Source organism: Xenopus laevis, chromosome 4S (genome assembly GCF_017654675.1).
Source record: "Xenopus laevis strain J_2021 chromosome 4S, Xenopus_laevis_v10.1, whole genome shotgun sequence".
NCBI lineage: Eukaryota > Metazoa > Chordata > Amphibia > Anura > Pipidae > Xenopus > Xenopus laevis.
This window is the reverse complement of record NC_054378.1, coordinates 102,041,732-102,064,883: the sequence shown is the minus strand read 5'-3', so window position 1 is coordinate 102,064,883 and position 23,152 is coordinate 102,041,732. Positions and strand designations below refer to the sequence as shown.

At 40.0% G+C, this 23,152-nt stretch overlaps 1 protein-coding gene across 1 annotated transcript; it reads right to left on the bottom strand.

Moving 5' to 3' along the window:
* Nucleotides 1-4,082: 4,082 nt before the first annotated feature.
* LOC108715023 (galectin-2) lies at nucleotides 4,083-10,628 on the bottom strand. The gene is made up of 4 exons (XM_018259877.2): nucleotides 10,531-10,628; nucleotides 6,731-6,813; nucleotides 5,101-5,260; nucleotides 4,083-4,272 (listed from the first exon to the last, which is right to left on the bottom strand). The coding sequence occupies exons 1-4, from the start codon at nucleotides 10,534-10,536 to the stop codon at nucleotides 4,126-4,128; spliced, it is 396 nt and encodes a 131-aa protein (XP_018115366.1). The 5' UTR covers nucleotides 10,537-10,628; the 3' UTR covers nucleotides 4,083-4,125.
* Nucleotides 10,629-23,152: the final 12,524 nt, after the last annotated feature.

Sequence of the window (23,152 nt, the reverse complement as noted above, 5' to 3'; positions counted from 1 at the left end):
GGCGCGCTGGCGTGATTACGCCAGTGCGCATTGGCGCACGTTTTGGCGCAAATTTTGTCTGTATTTAAAGCCCATTCTGACCCCCAGCCAGTGCCCGTGATAGAACTCTGTTTCTAGTGGTTTCTGAGCCTGGTGCGTCTGATCCTGTTATTCTGTTTATCTTGATTATCCGTGTTTGACCCTGCCTGTATCCTGACTACTCTGAACTCTGTATCCTGACCCTTGCCTGCCTACGACAACTCTTCCTGCTTAACCCCTTGATTGACAACCCGGTTTGACCCTTGCCTGCCTGACGATTCTGATATCCACCTGCCTCGACCCAGCCTGTCTGACCATCCTTCTGCCTAATCCTTTTGTACCGTGACCTTCGGCCCAAAAGACTTTGCTAACAGCCGTGCCCCTTTGCCAGCCAGAACATCTCGCCTTGTACCCCTCGTTAATTCCAGGTGGCACCCAAGTAAGCTGAGGGCTCCTCCCGAAGCCCAACGGTGGTCACACTACTGGTGAAGCCGAGCCGAGACCAGGGTGCTTGGCACTTGTTCTGGTATTGGGTGCCAGTCGCGACAAATACATTCTGTATACAAAATTATCCCTAGCACAGAGAAATAATGTTTCACTTGGTATAAAAGTATTTGTGACCATATACACCGATAAAAAAATATACAAAAGACATTTCTATTAAAGAATGAGAATAAAATCTCATGTCATTGAGATGTCATTATATTACAAACTCCATTCTGTATATTTTAACATGCAATCTGTCTCACAAATGTATATTATTCACATAACAGACACACTTATGTGTAAAGTTACTTACAGAATTAACTATGTAAAAAACACTTGGACATAATATATAATAGTGTAACTAACTAGTGCATGTCAAGCAAGATTTTATTGACACGATTTTATAGTACAGGATTCATTCTTTCAACAAAATGAAAGCTCAGTTTCACAAAACAGAAAATATCCATTCTGTGAAGCAATACTGTCAGTCACAAGGCAACCTTTAATGTCCCCTCTGCTGCATAGTAATAAACATGAACACACATTTCCTCAAAGTGCTGCTGTTAAACACTACTGGTTTTTTATTGAAAGTTATTACAAATGGATAAGAAATATAATGCTACGCTGATAAGGATTCTATAGAAAGAAAAGTATTCCAAACATAAATATAATAATTTTAGGTGATGTGGCTATTCTTATTGTAGTAATCTGCTTATGTGGGCATTTTGGTTAAAGTATAAGTAAACCTTTAAAATAAATGAATGTAAAATTGATGAGAGTGCTATTCTAAGCACTTTTGCAAGGTACATTCATTATTTATTTTGTTTTTATTCCAAGATATTAAGGGATACATGTACTGTTAATATGAATGAATTTTGTTACAACAGCTCCACCTGCTGGTCAGTTTCCCACCAGTCTGACGACCAAGTAGTCAAGGAAATTGTCAGGAGAAATAAAGAGAAATAAAGAGGCTGCTCTGATGTTCTTCTGTCTAGGAAAACAATTTGAAACCTTTCTCACATCTTTCCTAAGCAGAAGAACATCAGAGCAGCCTTATTCTTTCTCCTGTTTTTCAGCAGTTTTCTCCTGATAGGAGCACCGGTCCGAGGGGGTCAGGTAAGTAAAAGCAATCACTTGAGGGTGCCTAACTTTTGTTAACAAGGCTTTCCTTCTCCTTTATTCCAGTTTTGAGAGGTCTAGTAACCCACAGAACCCAATTTGAGATCTCCTTCCAGCAAGCCAGTATATGTTACCAGTGAACTGGTTAGAGCCTAGAATGTATTATTCTTGTGTGTATATTCAACTAGGAAGTAAGATTAGATTTAAATCCTAGTGGACAATCCAGTATTAGCACAAACAAAATGTGGGGCATTTAAATGAGACTTTAAGCATACCTTTAAAGAACTTGATATCTAAAATAAATATCGGAATGCAATATATTACCTGGAATGCTTGGGATATGGAATATTCTCAATGAGAGGTCTGTAAGGGGCAAATCATGGGGCCCCTTGTTCCCTACTAAAGGTGTCCTGGATTTTGGAGATTTCTAGATGCATTATATGTAATAATATTATTCAATAATATTAAACAGCAATGTTTAACATGTTGATTGAGCATCCTTTTTGGCATAGTGAGCAGATAATCTGGGACAACACAGAAGGTGCAAAGCACTATTTATTGACTCTTGACATTATTTAGTATTTTCTCTTTTCCATTTCCCTGTTACATTTTCCATACACTTGTTCTTTTCTGGTCCTCTGAAAAATGTAAGGAAGGATTCAGGCTCAGCCCATGTTGGAATTCTCCCAAAAGGAAAAGGCAATAACTAAACTCCCCATTTAACTTTAATATACTTTAAATATTAGTGAGGCATTATATAATACCCTCTGTGACAATTCTATAGAGACGTCCTATTACATAGGTTACTGAGTAACTATATTATTAAACTTATAGATTTTTCCTTATTTTTATGTTTGGCTTAGTTACTTGTTACTTACAGGTCAATTTTTCAACAAACTGTTCTGTTAAGAAAAATGGAATAATCTACCCTGATGGAACAGAGATCAGATCAATCAGATCTGATCAATGACAGGAATGCTTAGTCTAATGGTACAAGGGACAGACCAGGCATTTTGCAAGTGGTAAATTTAAGAGCATGGCAAAAGAACCAAATTGATCTCAGCTTCATGCTATAAGGGCTCATTTACTGGGAGCAGGTGTTTAAGTGCTAGAGCGCTAAGGTGTGAAAAGTTATACCACTTAAGGGAGAACTAAAGCTTTACAAAGAAGTAAGACGTAAGTAAATATAAGTAAGCTGCACTTTATTTTTGGGGTTCTGTTCCAGCCCAAGACAACCACAGCCCTTTAGCAGTAAAGATCTGTGCCTCCAAATATGCCCTCCAGTCATCCCCATCTTTAGAACTGCACATGTTCTGGGCTGCTGTCAGTTATATAAGTGAAGGGACTGACTCACACTATATTGCCATAGGTGCCAGTAGTACTTGGCCTGGCTTTCACAGCAATTATAGACTGCATCCGTGCTTTACGCCAGATATTCTATCTATTCCTTCCTTTCTTGTCATGACTATCATGTGCCACAGGACAGAAACAACCTACCCATGTGTCACCCTTCTTGTATGCAGAGCCCATAGTTGCCAGCACATCAAACACAGAGAAGTGCAACACTTTGCACTCCATTAAGTTGTAGAAGCAATTGCAGGTATTGGATCCGTTATCCGGAAACGCATTATCCAGAAAGCTCCATATTATGGAAATTTCGTCTCCCATAGAATCTATTATAATTCAAAATGTTAAAACGTATTTCCTTTTTTTCTCTGTAATATCAAATTAGTACCTCAACTAACATATGATTAATCCTTATTGGGGGGGGGAAACAATCCTATTGGGTTTATTTAATGTTTAAATTATTTTTTAGCAAACTCAATGTATGAAGGTCCAAATTACGGAAAGATGTAGTTGCATCTAAGAGCTACAACTTGGGGATAGCTTCAATGTGGCCAAATAATATGCTGCTTTATACCTGTTTTGGCAATTTGCACATTGAGCCCTAAACCAAGTTAAATAAAAAGCCAATGAAAGTGTCAGCGCTTGCACTTGAAAGATGATCACTGCTTAAAAAGCTGTGTGTGTGATTTCAATCGTGAATGACAAGCGTTGGTGCTTAAGCTTTTGTGTGCCATATGCCTTAACCGTCCTCCATGGGATAATAATCCATCATATATACTTTGTAATAGCCATTGCTTGTGGAACTTAGTTTCATTTATGAGCAACCTCATGCCTCTTTTAAACTTATTGTATTTCTGAGATGACATATTATATTCCTTTACTCTCATACAGGAGCATTTACTATTTTTATACCAGCAGACAGTCATGACCTGATGGACTGCACATTGGAAGCAAAAATGATGTACCTATGGCATATATATCTGTACTGCATAACATAAATATGGGAATTTCTTCCTTGTAAAATGATCTTTGATCTGACGTTTAAGATTCAGGAGCTTTATCTGGCTAAAATGTGAAGTTATCATGTGCAAGAAGACAATAAAACATTATGGTGGTGTTGATAATATTATTTTATTACTGGATGTTGGGGACCTTTTACTCATATTTAAATGATTTGACTTTGAAGTCGCCTTTCACAGAGAGATAAGTCAGTTTGTCATAGCCGTGGCGGTTTGGGAAGGTGATATCATGTCCGTCGGGAAGCTTTACTTCAAAATTATCTCCATTGAACTTGATGGATATCTGGAAAAAAGGAATTTGATCACAGTTTCAATGGCAGTCCAAGTAAAGTGATTGAAAGAGAAGAACAAAGACATACACGTGGAAATCTGAATGTATAGAAATAATATGGGTTGTTGATGGAGCATCATTTTGTTCATTAAAGCTAAAGATTCCAATTAAGTATCAGTAGAGACTCACAAATTTATGTGAGGGGCCTAAGTGCACTCAGCCTGAGCAGTCAGCATAGGAAGGAAATATTCTGTGTGATTTTATAGAAGACATATTCAGACCCCACACAGGGAAAATAAATACATTTGTGGTTTATTATCAAAATGTACTTTCACATAGTAGTATTTTGCATTTTGTGTCGAAGTTAGCAATAATTCATAGGTCTTTGTCAGTTAGTGGGAAATGAACTAGGCCAAGAGTTAATTGCATCCTAAAGATGAACTTGATTATTGAGTTGCAGGACAGGCTGGAAAATCAGCGAGTGGTTTAAAAAGGTCAGTAAAAGAATGATGGTGTAAAATTTGGGAAGATGTAAAATCAAGGAAATGCATTATGCTTTATGTATGAGACCACAAAAAGCAGTGGAAAATGTGGAAAAATGTAAAGTCAGCATATGTAAAGCTGAGCTTTCACTGGTATAGGAAAGGTAAACCTGGTTTATAGATTTAGACTGAAAACAGTTTTATAGACTTTTTATGTGACGCGTACCCCAAACCTCATGCAAGTCAGTTTTACACATTTGTATTGATACTTTTGCTCCCAGTAGGCTTTCCTCTGTATATAACACTATTACACACATTAATACTAAACCAGTGATGGTTTAATTACTTTGATGCTCACCTTGGCCTCTGTTCCAGGTGTGAAGCACATGTGCCCTGACCTCTGTTCTGACTCCCAGTTGTTGCTGCGTTTGGAGTTGCACACAATTGTTTTCTCATGTAGGCGAGGGTTGAAATGTAACCCAACATCTGTTTCGCTGCGGCCTAAGTTGAAGGAGAAGCTGCAGGAAGTAGAGAAAGATGAGGCCCAGTTAACAAACAAGCATAAACCCAAAGTCACAAGCTCTGCTCATGAATTTTTTTTTTCTTTAAGGAGAACTAAAGCTTAACTAAAGACGTAGGTTAGATATGCTGTACATTATGTTTTGGGCTTCTGTACCAGCCCAAGGCAACCATAGCCTTTTAGCAGTAAATATACTGTATATGTCTCTGAAGATGTCCCAGTAGCTCCCCATCTTCTGCTGATTCACTGCACATACTCTGTGCTGCTGTCACTTACTGAGCTTAGGGACTGACTCACAATATACAGTACACATAGACTATAAATGTCACAATATAAGGCTTAATACAGATAATTACTACATGAAAGATTAGAAACCAGTGCAACTAGCATCAGAATTGAATAATCAGCACTGTTGCATCAGCCAGCGATCTTTCTAACTCACACTGTGGTGTTGACCAGCTGCTATAAACACCATTGTGCCAGCACTAGGTCTAACAACATTCTGGAGTTGACCAACTACTATAAATCAGTTTGCCTTTAAAAATAATTTAAAAAAATGAGGTATTAGTACCACACTTTGGCCAAAATATGTAAGCTTACGTGCCACGTCAAGGCCCCTCATTGTACATGAGCCCTACACGCACGTACTTAATTTGCGATGACCCTTAAGATGGCCATAGACTCAAAGATCCACTCGTTTGGCGACATCGGCAAACGAGCGGATCTTTCCCCGATATGGCATTAACGGCATGGCTATATCAGGGGTAATTCGAACGTTCGGCTGTATGGCCGAACGATCGAATTACGATACGCCAAGGGGCTCTGACAGGTCGGTCGGTTAAAAATCAAACCTTCCCGATCTATATCGTGGCCAGATATCGATCAGAAAGACCCGTCGTAAGCCCCCATATACGGGCAGATAAGCTGTCAAATTGGTCCAAACGACCGATATCGGCAGCTTTATCTGTCCGTGTATGGCCACCTTTAAGCGTAGCTTCTCAACAGCTGCTCAGAGTCCACTGAGAATGTGAGGGTCGCAGACATTTTCCAAGATGGTGACCCCCTGCGACAAGTTTGAAAGTTCTGGATCATTGCTGCTATTGAAATGCTGAAACTTTAGGCTGGTGCAATAAGTGCAGAATATAAAATATGGCATTGTTGGCCATATTCATTTATAAGGTTTAGTTCTCCTTTAAGAATAGATGCTTTTAAAGCTATGCACATATGAGCCCTATGATTTACAGAATTACTCATTCAGTAGGTAACGAGGCAGTCCCTCAATGTGACATCATCACATGAAGCTCTCATTTCCTTACATGAGCATACGCACTGCATTTTCCAGCAAGATCCAACATTTACAAGAAATCCCTGGATTATGCCTGTCATGAAAATAAACAGGTCGTTCTGGCAATATAAGTTGATTTAGACAATCTTATAGTATTAGTACTGTGATGTGAAAATGACTCACTTCTTAGCATCGCCTGCGAGTGTTCCCTTAATCTTCAAAGACTCTCCACGCTTCAGTTCCAGGTTTAGAAGCTCAAATTTCTCCTGTACGGATACAAAAGGTGAAATAATTTTCTCAAAATAAAGGATTTACCTGGCTGAAAAGCAGAGGACCTTGATAGGCTGTTTGGTATTATTTAAATGCTATTCATAACTCCTTTCTCCCCTCTCTTTGAGCCAAGGGAGAGAAAACACATTAAAGATACTCACACCAGATAATAACCTTTTTAATTATCTATCATAACTTTGTCTTTGCATACTATTTATAATTTTGCCATAAAAGTATTTGCCAGATGCTTTTACATTACCTTTCTTACCCCCATGTCCCTTTATGAGGGGGCTGCCATATTTGTGCAGCAGGAGTCCGTTAGCATAAGAAACTCTAACTGACAAGTTAAGAAGGGACAGTCAGGTTGGCAAAACCGTCAGGTTTAGGAACTTCAAGTGACAATTACTTACAAAAGCAGAACTGCTGAATCAGTGCAGAATCAGTGAAAAATCATCAACATGGCCTATAGGTAACCTTTAATGTAGATCAATATTTTGAAAACAAATTTTTTAGTGTCAGTATCACTTTAAATATGGTCAGATTCAAAAAAGTTAATAAAATCTAACTTTTAAGAGCTTTCCCAAATGAACAGTTATTTGTTCACATTTTTAAAAATAATTGCACTTTTCTCTGTAATAATAAAACAGTACCTTGAAATTGATCCCAGCTAAGATATAATTAATCCTTATCAGAGGCAAAACAAGTCCCATACTTGTAATTGATTCTGAGTTCTCCACCCTTCCTAAGCTTTCTGAAACCAATGAGCCTCTTTGAGTCTAATATGGCCTATAACGAAGGACGATAGCTTACAGGGAATGGGATTCAAAAAAAAAGGATTGCAAAGTTTTACATTCTAAGCACATATTTTTAATATTGCAAAACCCATTTTAGGTTAAATCTTTAGGTATAGTGGTGATTTTACTCAAAACCTTGTTTACGGACATTTAAAAGGAGGTTCAATGAATTTTCTCTACAATTCTTACCTTCTCCTCCCTAGCAGTATGTGTGCAAATAATGGAGAACAACTTGACATGGGATGACATAAAAACAATTGTTCTCAAGGAGAGAGCATGAAGATAATTATACACTGAATGGATCCCATATGCTCTCTGAGGCATGAAAATAATAGAGGGAGGCAATCATCTGCCAGCAAAACCCTGCTACAGTCACAGAGAGGAAAAGACAGAAGAACAAAAGAGGAGCTACAAAGTCATATACTGTATGAGGATGAAAGAGTGGAGAACTCATAGAAAGGGCCATAAGAGGTGTGGGGAATAAGTGGGTCACTGTGTGTTCAGTACAAATGGATATGGATGACATTGATGGGTACAGTTGAAAACTCAATAGCTGCCATTCTCAGTGGAAAATGGCAACTAAGATTAAAGTCAAAGATGGAGTTTTACCATCTTCTAAAAAGGTCCCTCTTCTACTAGAGTCTCTTGATGAATAAGGTTATCTGTTTTCAGTTTTATCACTTTTGGATTTGGCTAACACTGAATCCTAATTTGCACGTTCAGATATTAAAAAAAAATGCATTATTTCTGAACCATAACTGATGATTTAGCCTGATCTTTAAAGGCATGTGATTTTCTGAGATGAATTCAACGTAAAGAATCGGCTAAATCTGAACTCTTCAAAAATAGCTGTGATTCTTCTGCCGAATCCCAAACTAAAGTAAGACCTACTGTACGTGGGAGATGAATTGTTATGTATGGAACTAATTGGAGATTAAATCGTATGTACAGAACTAATACACCTCCTACTGTAATATATTTGGATAAGACAATCAGCATGGTAACATGTTCTGAGGATGAATACATTCTTATAATACACAAGGGAGTACATCTCCCAGCATGGGGATGCCCAATAATCAGGTTAGTACTGTATTAGTATAGTATTTATATCTATATTGAGAGACCTTAATAGCTACAATCCTACATGTCGATAAGAAGGCAAATGGCAACCGCTGCTTTAAAGAATCAGTTAATACCCATGTTCTAGATAGGTATAATAAACAGTCATTGTCTTGGGAATGATTCTGCCAGTTTTTCTTATTTAATCTATATCTCCAATTTTTCTGTTTTACTAAACAGCACAGAATAGGGAAACCAGAATTTAATTTTAATCTTGATCCCAACTCCTCTGTTCTTCAGAGCTATTATGGGAGAAGAATAAGGCAAGATATTCAGATTCTCTTTCCTGCACAATGAACTCCTTATCTGTAACGCTGAGACACGTTGAGCAATTTTGTGAAGGGAGGGACTGATTATACAGAGCTCTTTATCGGCCTTTAAACTAACTCTGCTGATTGTGGGTTAGGAGTTTAGTAAGAGCAAAGACAATGATTAATTAGCCTAAGACCAAATTAAATATATAGCTAGGATATGTACTGATCTTTTAAAACTTCATTCAGCTGTATGTTTAGTTTAAGGGCAATGACACACAGGTTGTACAGAGTCTAAAAATACTCTGCTATTGCTGCAGGTAGAACAGCAAATTGAGCAAACATGATTTCATTGACTTAACAAAAGTGAATTCCAACTTTGCCAATGGCACAGTATTCCAGACGTATTGACATAACAACCCATGTGTCATTGCCCTAAAGGTCTGACATCCATGACAACCAATCAGCAATCAGTTTTTACAAATCTACTACACATTAGAAAATGTAAGCAGTGATCGGATTTGCTGCTTTTAGTAACTGACCTAGTGCAGTTAACACTCGTGTCAGTAAAACTAAAAAAAATCTGTGTAAGGAAGAATTTACAGCTCTCTTATGGTTGTTTCCCTGACATCACTATATACTACTACTGCATCCAGTATTGAGCAAACAATTTTCTCTTAGGTGCTGTATCATAGGATCCAAAAATACTGGAATTTCAGGATTTCATTTTCCTTTATATGTACTTCACATAAATCATAGGCAGCTCCCCAAAGAGGACATCTACAGTATATCTTTATTTATTCTATCTATCAATCCTTCCTCTATCTGTCTGTCTATAAGTCCGTCATCTATCTGTCTGTCTATAAATCCATCATCTATCTATCCATCCTTTATCTATCTATCTATAAATCCATCATCTATCTATCCATAATCTGTCTATCATCTATCTATCAATCCATCATCTTTCTATCGGTCTATCAATCCATCATTTGTCTATCATTATATCTATCTATATATCATCATATATCATCTATCTATCAAGAGCTTTTCCCTAGAAATACTTTAAATAAAGTCGTGGTAGTTACAGCAGGGGTGCCTGCAATTATCGCATTGGGATCTAGCAAGATCTCAAGGGTTACACTAACGTTAAAAATGTAACTGGATTGCATTACACTGAGAGAGAGCAAACTGTGTTTCATTTCCATTTTACAAGTCACTATTTTTAAATATCTAATTCGGAAGCATAATTGAGATGTATATGGACAATATTGGTGTGCTGTGATCAAATGGTAATGGTAAATCCTGATGTACTTTTGGATGCTCCTGACATGCTATCTATTGTAGCAGAAATCAGTACAGTTAAAATGTAATAAGATTTCTACTTTCCATGAAAACTAGCTGTACGAGTTGATATTTGATATAATAGTGGTGAATGCTGACTTATTACATTATTTGTGTACACAAAATTTACATTTTGAACTTGACATAGTGATCTAGTAATCAGCTTACCAAACCAAAAAGGAATAGGCATGAGCCTTGCATTACTTACCGACATGGTGAAGAGTAGGTAGAACCAGCCCCAGGATAACTGCTGTTCAAATTAGCCCTGCTAGTTCACTGCCTATCATATATATATATATAATTATATAGCCCACCTATGCATAACTTCCACATTATCCAGGTTACATATTAACCACTATGGATCCAGGATGCTGTAAAACTCGGGACTTTGCACTGGTGATATCACCTGTCATTCTATGCAAATAGTATTTCACCATTAAGGGGATACTGTACTATGATTGCACAGTGGATGTATTCAACTATGAATGGGGTGAGGTTATTGGCATGAAGTGAGAGATAAAATGCTAAAATGCTAAAATGTCACTGTATATCTGAGTGCATATGTGGCTATCCATTTTTGCCCTACAAAATGCTAAAATTGACGCAAAACTGTGAATGCTTTGACATTAATAAAGGTACTTACCCAAAACTATAGCAGTGTCAGTGATCCCACCATCCCGTTCTGAAGAATTACACATAACTGCACCTACTGAGTCCAGTGAACTCTGGAATTACTGCCAGTTTGGATCTCTTGGTAGTTCTAGGGTTCAGTTAGCAAGTTGCATCAACAGGTAAGTGCCAGATAAATCAAATGCTAGTACCAGTATTAAGGTCACTAGCCCAAATTATTGCTATTCCAGCACAAATCTTGAGCATTTGAACACTCGCCTGAGTGCTTTCAAGCTCAGTGGTCAGGGGTGGCAAAATGCTCAATTTCCCATAGGCTTTCATGGTACTCATCTTGGCACTGCAGTGCAAATATGTGTCAGGCCTTATTGCACCAGAAAAGTCATGGAAATGAATGAAAGTAATGCTCACACTCGTGCCATTGCACAATCCAGACACAATGCACTTGTTCCTCTGCAAATGCAAAATGTGTAGAAGTGATGTGCGGTTGTTTGCTGAGACCTTACTCTGGCTTCCAATGGTCATCAGCCTCTAATTAAAGCCCCCCTTTTGTGATTTCCGAGATGGCCAGGTCAGGCACAGGTCTATAAATAGAGCTTCCACACCAGGTCAGGTAGGGTTCGAATTTGTCAAGGCACACACTTTACTACTGTTTGGACCTGCTATCTTACCCGACCTGCAAGTAACTTATCCACAACCCGGACTGTAACCAGCTGACCATCAAGAATCAGGAAGTGCTGTCATTGTAAACTGGAAGTGACATCATCGGAAGTAGGCGTGGTCAGAAAAAATGAGTAAAAATCGATATTAAGAAGACTCGCGGCCCAACCCGCAAACCTGCAGAACCGCCGACCCGTGTCTATACCTGCACCCAGATCTTCTACCCAGATCTTCTACCCCCAACCCGCAGGGTACCGCATGTTTTTGCGGGTCGGTCACTGCAGGACAAATGTAAACTGTGTTCTGTCATACCATAAATACAACAATGCTGGCAGGCATAATGAAACTTTCCGCTCAACTCAGGCGCTCAAAATCAGACGCGCACATTCAGAATCCGTTAGCGTGCTCCCTTTTTGCATAATCACCATCACCAGTAGGGCGATAAGATAGAGTAATTTTGCGATACTCATAATCGAGGAGATTACTAAAGCTAGGTATTCTGGATAAGAATACTCAGGGCACTATTACTTTATGACGTAAGTGTGAACTCATTTGCATTTTAGTGTCATAGTAAGGGCCCCCTCAATGAAAGAAACCGTTTTGGCAAAGTAAAGGATTTTTTAAAAAACTGCTGTTTTTTAATTTTTTGTACAAACGGACTTATGCATATATGCATTTATGTATACAACTGTAAAATCCAATAAAAGTTATTTAAAAAGAAAGAAAGTTGATGTGTCAAAAGCACAAAATAACTGCATAAAAATTAGAAAGCATTTTAACTGACTAAAAAAGCATTTTCTTGTAAAATTTACAGTTATTCCAACAAATTTACGCCAAATACTGTACATTTCAGCCATACTAAAAATTTTAATGACTGAAAACAGCAATTTTAAGCAAGTGTTAACTTACTGTGTGAATTATGTCCTCTTTAATTCATATCTATGGTAGTTTACAGATCAATAGTCTTATCTCCCATATTTGCCTGGTACTCCACTGCACAACTGTGGGGAAAATACCTAGAGCAGAGGAACTCTGCCAAGTGCTGTAAAACAGTTGCAATGAGCAACCGTCTACATTTTCTATTTCAAGATAATACTGTTACAGACACATTGGGGCACATTTACTAAGCTCGATTGAAGGATTCGAATGAAAAATACTTCGAATTTCGAAGGTTTTTTTGGGTACTTCAACCATCGAATAGGCTACTTCGACCTTCGTCTACGACTTCGATTCAAACAATTCGAACTAAAAATCGTTCGACTATTCGACTATTCGATAGTCGAAGTACTGTCTCTTTAAAAAAAACATTCGCCTACATACTTCGGCAGTTGTTAGCCTATGGGGACCTTCCCCATCACTTTTCTAATCTTTTTTTGATCGAAGAAAAATCCTTCGATCGATCACTTAAAATCGTTTTTGATCAAACGATTTTTATTCTATTTACTTCGAGGGTCGAATTCGAGAGTTTATTAACCTTCGATATTCGACCCTTAGTAAATGTGCCCCATAGAATCGCATATATATTTCTTGCTGATAAAGGTATTGTTCGGATATTATTTAAGATAATTTTTTAATGTTGTAGGAAACCCCCCAAGATATTACACAAAATGCATTAACTATGATGGGTTATTATATAGTAATGTTATATCTTGTAGGGTGATTTTTTTTTAACTTCTAGGAGCATGCAGCAACCCTTTCCTATCAGCACTATCAGCAATATATTTAACTTTGAGTAAAAAGTGTAGCCATGAGCCTGATTCTATAAAGGCACTATAACCATACTGGCTGGGATGTAGATACTGACTGAACGCTTACTACGCTACTCTACTGACCTGCTCCTCAACTCTTCTCTCATTACCTCCTCACACGCTCGCATTCAAGACTTTGCAAGGGCTGCACCCCTCCTCTGGATTTCTCTCCCACAGTCTGTCTGACTTTCTCCCAACCTTTCCCCCTTAAAACACAACAAGATCTCTTAAAACACACTTATCTAGAGAAGCCTACCCTCACTCTGTTTAGCTACCAAATGCAAGACCATATGCTACATCTCTCACCTGGGTACTGATTGTTATGTATGTAACTCTGTATGTTATATCTATGTAATTCATGTGATTTATTTGTATAAACACATTTATTTTACAGCGCTGCACAATATGTTGGCGCTCTAAAAATAAATTAATTATAATTATTCATAATAATAAGTTGCAGCACCCAATACCAAAGTTCTAAATGCCCCTTTAAAGCCAAGCCCCATCTTATGTCGTTCAAACCATCTATAATATACAAATCAGCTGTACTGTTATAACATCAAATAAAGGAGAAGCAGTTAATCAGTACCAACTAAGTAATCACCAGGGCTGCATACTGCACTTTTTTACACATCCCTTTTGTGTATTTGGGACTAGGGATGCACCGAATCCAGGATTTGGTTCGGGATTCAGGCAGGATTCTGCCTTTTTCAGCAGGATTTGGCCGAATCCTTCTGGCAGGCTGAACCGAATCCAAATCCTAATTTGCCTATGCAAATTAGGGGCGGGAGGAAAATTGCATTACTTTTTGTCACAAAACAAGCAAGTAAAAAATGTTTTTGCATATGCAAATTAGGATTCGGATTCGGTTCGGTATTCAGCCAAATCTTTCGCGAAGGATTCGGCCGAACACAAAATAATGTATTCGGTGCATCCCTACTTGGGACGCATTAACCATCCCACCTACTGTATTTCTGTTCTGTCAACTCCCAGCCACTGGGCTTATTAGCTCATGAACAGCAATACTCCCAGCCTGTAGAGATATTGGAATGAGACCTGAGAACAGAAAAGTAACAAACCAGTAGTAATATAAAGTGACCAAAAGAGGATTAGCATTCTACTATTGCCGATAATGTCTAGAATTTATTCACAAATTTAGGTATGTGCATGAAGGGTGAGGCCAGCAACATCGGGTCTGCAAAAGCACCACTGAATACTCTTTATTAAGGGTTTTAAATTAACTTTTAGTATGGTATGATAGAGTAATATTCTAAGGCATTTCACAGTCGGTTTTAATTTTTTTGTGTTTTATGATATTTAGCTTTTTATTCAGCAGTTCTCCAGGTTGCAATTTCAGCAATTTGGTTGCCAGGGTTATATAGTACACTGGCAACAATGCATTGATTTGATTAAGAAATTGGAATAGGAGAGACCTTACACAGAAAGATAAGTAATACAAAGTAGCAATAACAGTACATTTGTAGCCTTAAAGGGCATGTAAAGTCTAAAATAGAATGAGGCTAGAAATGCTGTCGTTTGTATACTAAATATAAACATGAACTTACTGAACCACGAGCCAAGGGGGTCATCATCTTGTAACTTTGTTAAACATCTTTGCAAGAGTATATTGGAGGTAGGTTTCTTTTTCATTAAAGAAAGTAAAAATGGGATTTTATTGTTTTGCCTTTACATGCCCTTTCAAGAGCATTTGTTTTTTGATGGGACCAGTGATCCTCATTTGAAAGCTAGAAACAATCAGAAGAAGAAGTCAAAAACAACTTTAAAAAAGAAAAAATGAAGGCCAATTGAAAAGTTGCTTAGAATTAGCCTTTCTATAACATACTAAAAGTTAACTTAAAGGCAAACCACTTCTTTAGCAAGTGAGAGAATACAGGGTTATGGAAGATAGCAGCAGCTCATAGTACAAACTGATACAGAGACTGGTTTGCCATCTTGGAGTCAGGAAGGAATTTTTTGCCCCTCTGAAGCAAATTTGAGAGGCTTCAAATGGGGTTTTTTTTGCCTTCCTCTGGATCAACTAGCAGTTAGGCAGGTTATATTCAGACATAAGGTTGAACTTGATGGACATGTGTCTTTTTTCATCCTAACTAATTCATGATGCACCAGGCCAGCAATTCTAGGATTCTCATGATGACTTGGGTCAAACTGACTGCCTATAGTGAGATCATTATTTCTCAAACAAGTAAAGTCAGATGTAGAAAACTGCAAGAGAACATTTCAGACAGCCCTTGGGTGGATAATGCATATATCATTCCTGAGTGGATGTACTGCTTATAGCAGAGATTACATTGTGGATTTCTGTACATTCATATTATTGGCGCACAGTTCTGGATATATTGTAAATTTACTAACTAGGGCATTCATTTGTGCACAATTGTACAGCAGTACAGTTTTCTACCTAATATATTGTGGGGCAAGTGCATTAACATGATTTGTACTAGTGCACAATGCATAGCAGTCAACAATTTCCATTTGAGTGGTGTAGTGCAGTAATTATATCAATAGGAAATATGATAAGCCACAGTGGGTTTATGGAACCATGCAAGCCCCTAGTGCACTGATGGAACATTTTCTAAATACATACATTATAGACTTTGCAAAAGACAATCAATAAACATACGTATAGCAATTCTGCTGTCTGCAATTAGTGCGTAATACCAGTGGTGTTATTGTACTCTGGGGCCCCTGTCCATGTCACAATACCATTACCCAACTATCCCCGTGGGCCCCCCAATGGTCACATGGTTTGCTAATAAGTAAAGTCACTGGTCTGTTATTACACAGTCTGCTCTAATATAATGAAGAGAAGCTACATTTAGCAGAAACATCACTCAGTAAGTGAAGATCTGCTTCTGCCCATAATATAATATAATATGCCCATTATAATGGCTTGATACAGAGTCAAAAAAGCACGACTTACACAATTTGTCACAATGAAACAGCATTAAAAATAACATATGTGTGCAGGGATAGGGCTGCCACCTGGCTGGTATTTTAACACCCTAGCCAATAAACATGATGCTTGATACCAATATTATTTATGGAAAAGTAGAATAAGACATATAAAGGCTCATTTACAATGCAGGGTGCAGTATGGGACAAAATAGGCATCAATTGGGCATTTCTCATTTACATAACAGTAGGCAAATTACAGACTAGGTTATTGCAAATTAAAATCTTTTTACTTTACTGAAACTCTTAAAAAGTTGGCCCCACCTTATTACAGGTTTTTGAACCCATTAATTCCTTACCTTTCTTTACCTAAACTTCTACAAATACAGTTCTATTTGTGAAACTACCAAGATGGTAAAGATACTGGGTCTCATATATAAATGTAGAGCAGAGCATATTTATTTGCATAGGATTATTTTGCTCTTGTTTTCCCCTAAAGTCTTAAATACTGCATTGCTGTGCCAATCTTTTTTTTGTGTGAATTACGATTAGCTGTGCATGGCGCACAAATATATACACAAATGACTTTAATAAGATGGATGTATGCATGAGCATAGCTGCTGTGTGGGGTTGTTGTTGTTGTGCATGAATATAGCATTAGTTGTAAATTTGTGTTTTCAAAAGTGCACTTTGCGCTTTGTGTATATTATATTAAACACAATTTATGCAAAACACTCAAAGTGCAAAGTACATGCAGAAAATATGTCTGTGTGCATACATTATGAATTTAAAAATTCCACATTTAAAAAGCTCTTAAGGACACTTGCAGTGCTAATACAAATACACAATTATATTTGCTCAATAAATACACCAATCTTAGCCAGGTTTAATCTTCCCAAGATGCACAACACAGGGCTCATTCTCTAAGACAGAGATAATGGATATATTTAAGGTTGCCACCCTTGCCAAGTTATAAACCCAGACCAAGGGCATTTGCAATGATATTGGCACCTCATGCGACCAGTGTCATTACACACACCACCATTATCATCATGCAGGAAGCAATGTGCTGATGTATAGGGTGAGCAAGATGACGTAAGGGGCCTCCAATTCCGGGGATTTATGCTTGGTTTTCAGAATGTTGAAATTGGGGCTGAATGTTTTGACTCAAACAGCTGGCTGGGTAAAAACTGAACAGGTGGCAACCCTAGATATATTGAACAGGGTTCTGTTATGTTTTGGGTAGCCGAGGATGAGTAGAGTATAACAGTGCTTTATTAGCAGAGTCATGCAGGCATTACACAACACTAACTTTCACTTTTAAGCTGACAGGAAGTATGCACAGTAACTCATGTAGACAGTGACACCTGCAGGCCATTTGTATAAACACCACAAAATTCAAATTTTTATGGCCATTAACCCTATCATGTACAGTGAGGCAAAGGGCACACAAGAGAAAATGGAGGCGGAGACAAGTCAGTGTGCTCCAATCCCCGCTCTGCTGTGTCTCTGCATTGATAGGCTCAACATGGGTGCAGAGCTGATATTGGAGCTAAAACACATTGTTTCTTTTCCATACGAATATCTGATCTTGCACAAAAGCCAATGCTCTGTCATTTTCTCCGCAGGCAGAGAGAAACAGAGGTTGTGTTCTATGTGCCCCTAGCCTGAGTAAGTCACTATAGCCTCAAGTCTTTCAAGCTCACCCACTGGCAAAGTAACCCAGGAAATTTACTACTTATTATCAGTTGTTTACTTTTAATTTCAGGCCCACTCCTATTGATCATTCTGACTTTCAGACTACTAGGTTGTTAGAGTAATAAAGTTACGTAAAATTAAGAGTAACGTATCTTAGAATTCTGCTGTGTACATAATACTAAGTTAATTTTAATGTACTGAAAAGGCTAATGCCAGACGGGGCTAAAATCGACATGCTGAAATATACCGGCTGAAAATCAGCCCCTACGTGGGCATTAGCCTGCTCTTCTGCCTGCACCCGGAACCATTCTGTTGACTTGGGTACAGATATACTAGGATATTTTGGCGCAAAAATGCAAACTTTTGTGTTTCTTCACTGAAATGCCTGCATCCAAGCCAACTCAACAGATCTGGATCCAAGCAGGAAAGGAGGCGAATGCCTGAGTAGGGGCTGATTTTCGGCCTGCATTATTTCAGCAGGCCAATTTCAGCCCCTGCCTTGCATTAGCCAAAGAGAACAACCCATTATACACTACTTACTCCTTTATCTGTTCCAGTGCAAAATATTGATAAAGGTGCAATTAACTAATGCTTATTGCTGTTTGCCATGGGAGGGTTCCTTGGGCAGTTGTTTAAAATTAAACTTACTTGGATGATAGTAGGTGAGATAGCAGATAATAAAGTTCAGATGTTGAGTAGTATAACAGTCCCTTTGCTCTTCCTTGCCTACAAATACAGGATCCTGAAATGTCTGTACCTAGGAGTCATTCACGTGATATAGTTCACCGTAGTAGTAAAACATTGGAAAAATAAGTGATGAAAGGCATGGCAAATCCTGTTGACTCTGTTCAAACAAAACCAGATGTGAATAAGTGTAGGAAATTTTCAGACCCAGTGGTTTAAAGCCACCCTTTGCTCTCTAAAACATATTTCACACCAGGAGTTGCAATTGACCCCTTATATTTCTCCACAATCAAAAATTCTGTGAATAGAGATACAGCTCTACATGTAGGCTTAGTAAAATTAAATGTTTTTTTTAATCGTGCTGATCCAAATGTTTCGCCTTCGGGCAAATGATCAAATCACATGGGTGCCTGTGCCTTCTTACTGGGAGAGGACACCACCTATGATCGTCATACAACATGATTTTCTAGCGTTTCTGACTTAATTTACATCCCAATAAGCTGCCAATTCAATCAACAGTAGACAAGTTGCCAATCACCATCAGACAAATAGGGCCATGAGTTGCCATCTAGTGATCAAGCTTGTAGTTTCACCTTTGCAGAAAATGGTAAACTATAGTGTGAAAGATATATATATAAATAGGAAATGCTATGAAGTATGGGGCTGTCATTCCATAACAAGTTCATCAAATTTCAAAACTTTTTTGTAATCTTAATAGGAAATGAGTCTTGAGGGGCTGATAAGCACCTATATCTTGATTGGTTGGTAATTGGCTCTTTCGCCTTGTAATCTAACACAATGGTGTACTTGAGGTAGAACCGTGCATGTACCATTCTTGGCTACAATTATGAAACTGGATCCAAAGTCCTCATTGTGAATCAATAGTCTGCCAGTGCTTTATACATTTCTGAACTGTTATATACAATAACTTACATTTTATTAAATAAATGGAGTCTATTTCATTGTAGAATACAAACCTACATTTAGATACACTGTAAAAAGGAACCATAGTAAAGATAAGCATTCTGAATAGTTCTGCATTGCCCAAGTGAGTGATGACTGAAAATGTATGTTGCAATATTCAGAAATGTAAGTAATTCCACTTGAAAGGCAGGAGGTAGGGGAGGGTGCGGAAAGAATTGGGTACAGGAGATATAGACACATACAGACAGCCATGCAGGGGCCGATCAGATGGAGAGCGCAGGAGAGGGTCACACGCAGTATGGACTCATTTCTATTCTTAAGAACATTAAGTGCACAAACGATCAAAAAGACAAGAGACTGCAGATTATTATCGCTTGCCAGACCCCCAAAATGAACAGTTGCGTAACCAAGGTTGGACTGGGCTGGTGGGCCACCGGGAAAAAACCCGGTGGGCCCCGGACCGATCCTGCCCTGCAGTCAGGACCGGATTTACGTAGTGGGCGCCCCTAGGCCCACTGCCGTCCATCGCCCCTGTGCACTCCCCTTTATTCGTGCAAATTTTCATCATCTGGACCGGAGCAATGGGGATTGGCGCATGGGATTTAAAAAATTATTGTATCTCCAGCACATCCCCAGTGTTTTTGAACCAATGTGGGTGAGGTTGGGCAGCATGCCGCCCCCCTAAAATCCTGCTGCCCTAGGCCCGGGCCTAGGTGGCCTTTCCACAAATCCGGGCCTGCCTGCAGTGGTGTGGGGGCCCCGTATTAGAAGTCCCGGTGGGCCTCTCACACCCCAGTCCGACCCTGGGCGTAACTAGAGTGCGCCGGGCCCCCCTGCAAAAAAATCTTCAGAGGGGCCCTGCATATTCTGATCCCCATCCTCCCACCCCGCTCCAACTCTGTTCACTCCCCCACCCTGACTCAGTGCCAACTTGCGCCACCATTCTTCGCCGCAGGTAAGAGAGCATTTAGGGAGGAGGGGTTTTCTTATTAGCTATAGGCAGGGCCGCCATCAGGGGGGCCCCCCTTGCGTCGCCGAAAGACAACAAAGCCCTTTTAAATGGCAAGTGACATAGCTGTGGCTGCTCTAGATTGTTGCTGCTCGTTGATACTGTGCGCACTAACCAGCTATACAAATAAAGTTGTGCTTGTTGTGTCTGGGCACGGGTTATGATGGGTAGGTCACAGGATTGGAGGACTCTATGTGCTGCAGATGGCAACAGGAAACTGGCGTGATATCCTGGGACTGAGACTGACCTCAGTTCCCTGTAGTTCATTGCTGCGTGAAATTACAGGCCGTGGCCTCAGCTCTGCGCTGCTAATGCACTAGTTTTGTTGCTTTGTGGGATTGAGTGTTTCAGGCTGCCTACATCTGTTCATTACTAATGTTATAAAGTGTGTACCTGCCAATAAAGCCACAAATCTACAGGGTGCACTTCAGCCTTCACCTTTTTTCACCTCCTTGAGTAGCCACAGATTTTGGAACTTTGCAGTTTTAACCCTTTCATTCTCACCTTGTAGTACATAGGACCAGGGGGCCCAGAAAATTTTGTTGTACGGGGCCCGTGATTTCTGATGGCGGCCCTGGCTATAGAGGAAGCAGACTGGGCCCCCTGTGCATATATGGCCACCTTAACACTCATATTCATCCAGAGGCGCGTAACTACAGAGAAAGCAGACCCTGCAGTTGCAGGGGGGGGAAGGATGTATAGGGGGGCCCATGAGGTCCTAATTAATGAGCAATTTCAACATATATTGGTCAAAAAGGACAACCTCTAGATATGTAAGGGGCCCTAAAATGAATTTGCTGTGGCGCCAAGTAACATCTAGTTGCACCACTGTATTCATCCAATGGTGAGCATGAAGTGATATGACTTGTGCATGAACAGCATACTAGCAGCTAAGTGTTATGTTGTTACCAGGCAAGTGCCAATAAAATTGTATACGTGTATAGGAGGATTACCCTGTACATCCGGACTTCACCTTACTGATAAAGAGCAAGATAAAATCTGCACGTTGCCTTGCAAGGGAAGCCATATAATGCAGGAGTTAAAAAAGATCTATGTAGGGCAGTGAGCATGTTATTCACTAAACCAAATAAAATGGACTATGGAAGGCAACATGGGAATGGTAGAGTTTCCATAGTTACAAACATTTACACCTTCTGCACAGAACAACCTATTATCCCATTTTTACAATATTTACACTATATAAGGAGTGTTTGTTTAAAATGGTTAGTGGTCCCCAACCAGTAGCCGTGAGCATGAACATGTTGCTCACCAACCCCTTGGCTGTTGCTCCCAGTGGCCTGAAAGCAGGTGCTTATTTTTGAATTCCTGGCTTGTATCGGGGTCCGACTGGGGGGCCCGGGCCCACCGGGACTGCTGTCCAGGGCCCCCCTCCGTCCCCCTACTGTGACACGCCCCCCCTCCATCCCCCTACTGTGACACGCCCCCTACTGTCATGCTCGGCGCACATGCAAGAAATATACGCTCTGCGCACATGCGCGAACGGCGCTGTGTGGTACAAAAAACATTTTGTAGAACCGAATATCAGGAGAGGGCGTCTGGCCCAGAGGGGGCCCATGAGGGTCGGGGCGACCAGGTTTTTTCCCGGTGTCCCACCGGGCCATTCCGACCCTGGCTTGGAGACAGGGCTGCTGTCCAGGGCCCTGTTCCACCCCTTACTTTTATGATGCGCTCGGCACGCATGCATGCGGTTGCGCATGCGCGAACAGCGCACTGAACGGTGCACTGAAAAATTTTTTTTTGGAAATCACAAACATCGGGAGAGGGGGTTCTGGCCCAGGTTTTTTTCCCAGTGTCCCGTCGAGCCAGTCCGACACTGCTTGGAGGCAAGCTTTGGTTTCATAAAAATCAGTTGTACTACCAAATAGAGTCTCCCGTAGGTAGGGTTGCCACCTTTTCTGGAAAAAAATACCGGCTTTCCAACAGATTTATCTTTTTTCCCGATTAATAACATTGGAATCAACCATCATTTTTACCGGCCAGGTGGCAACCCTACCTGTAGGGCCTAAACACGCAATGGGCCTGGAGAGAGCAAAAAAACAGGTAACTTTTGAGCGGGTAGGGGTGGCCGAGGGCCACCCAGCCGCATTATGGGGACGTGTGCGTCCCCATTCAATTACACCAGCAGCACCGGCGCTTTTTCGCCGGCGTGCTGGGAAGGGAAAGTGTAGGCGGGCGATAGGACCGTGCGGCCGCATGGTCGGACCGCGCGGCCTAGGGGCGGCTGGCAAACAAATCCGGCGCTGGGAGTATTACAAATTTACCGGCAGCTACATCGCCGGTAAATTTGTAATACCGGCCCAGGCCTTGCCAGGTGTTTTACCGGCTAGGCCGGTAAAATACCAGCCGGGTGGCAACCCTACCCATAGGCTGCCAGTCCACATAGGGCAGGGATCCCCAACCTTTTGAACCAGTGAGCAATGAACATTCAGAAGTAAAAGGAGTTGGAGAGCAACACAAGCATGAAAAAATGTTCTTGGGGTGCCCAATAAGGGCTGAGATTGGCCATTTGGTAGCCCCTATCTGGCTTGTCAACCTACATTGAGGCT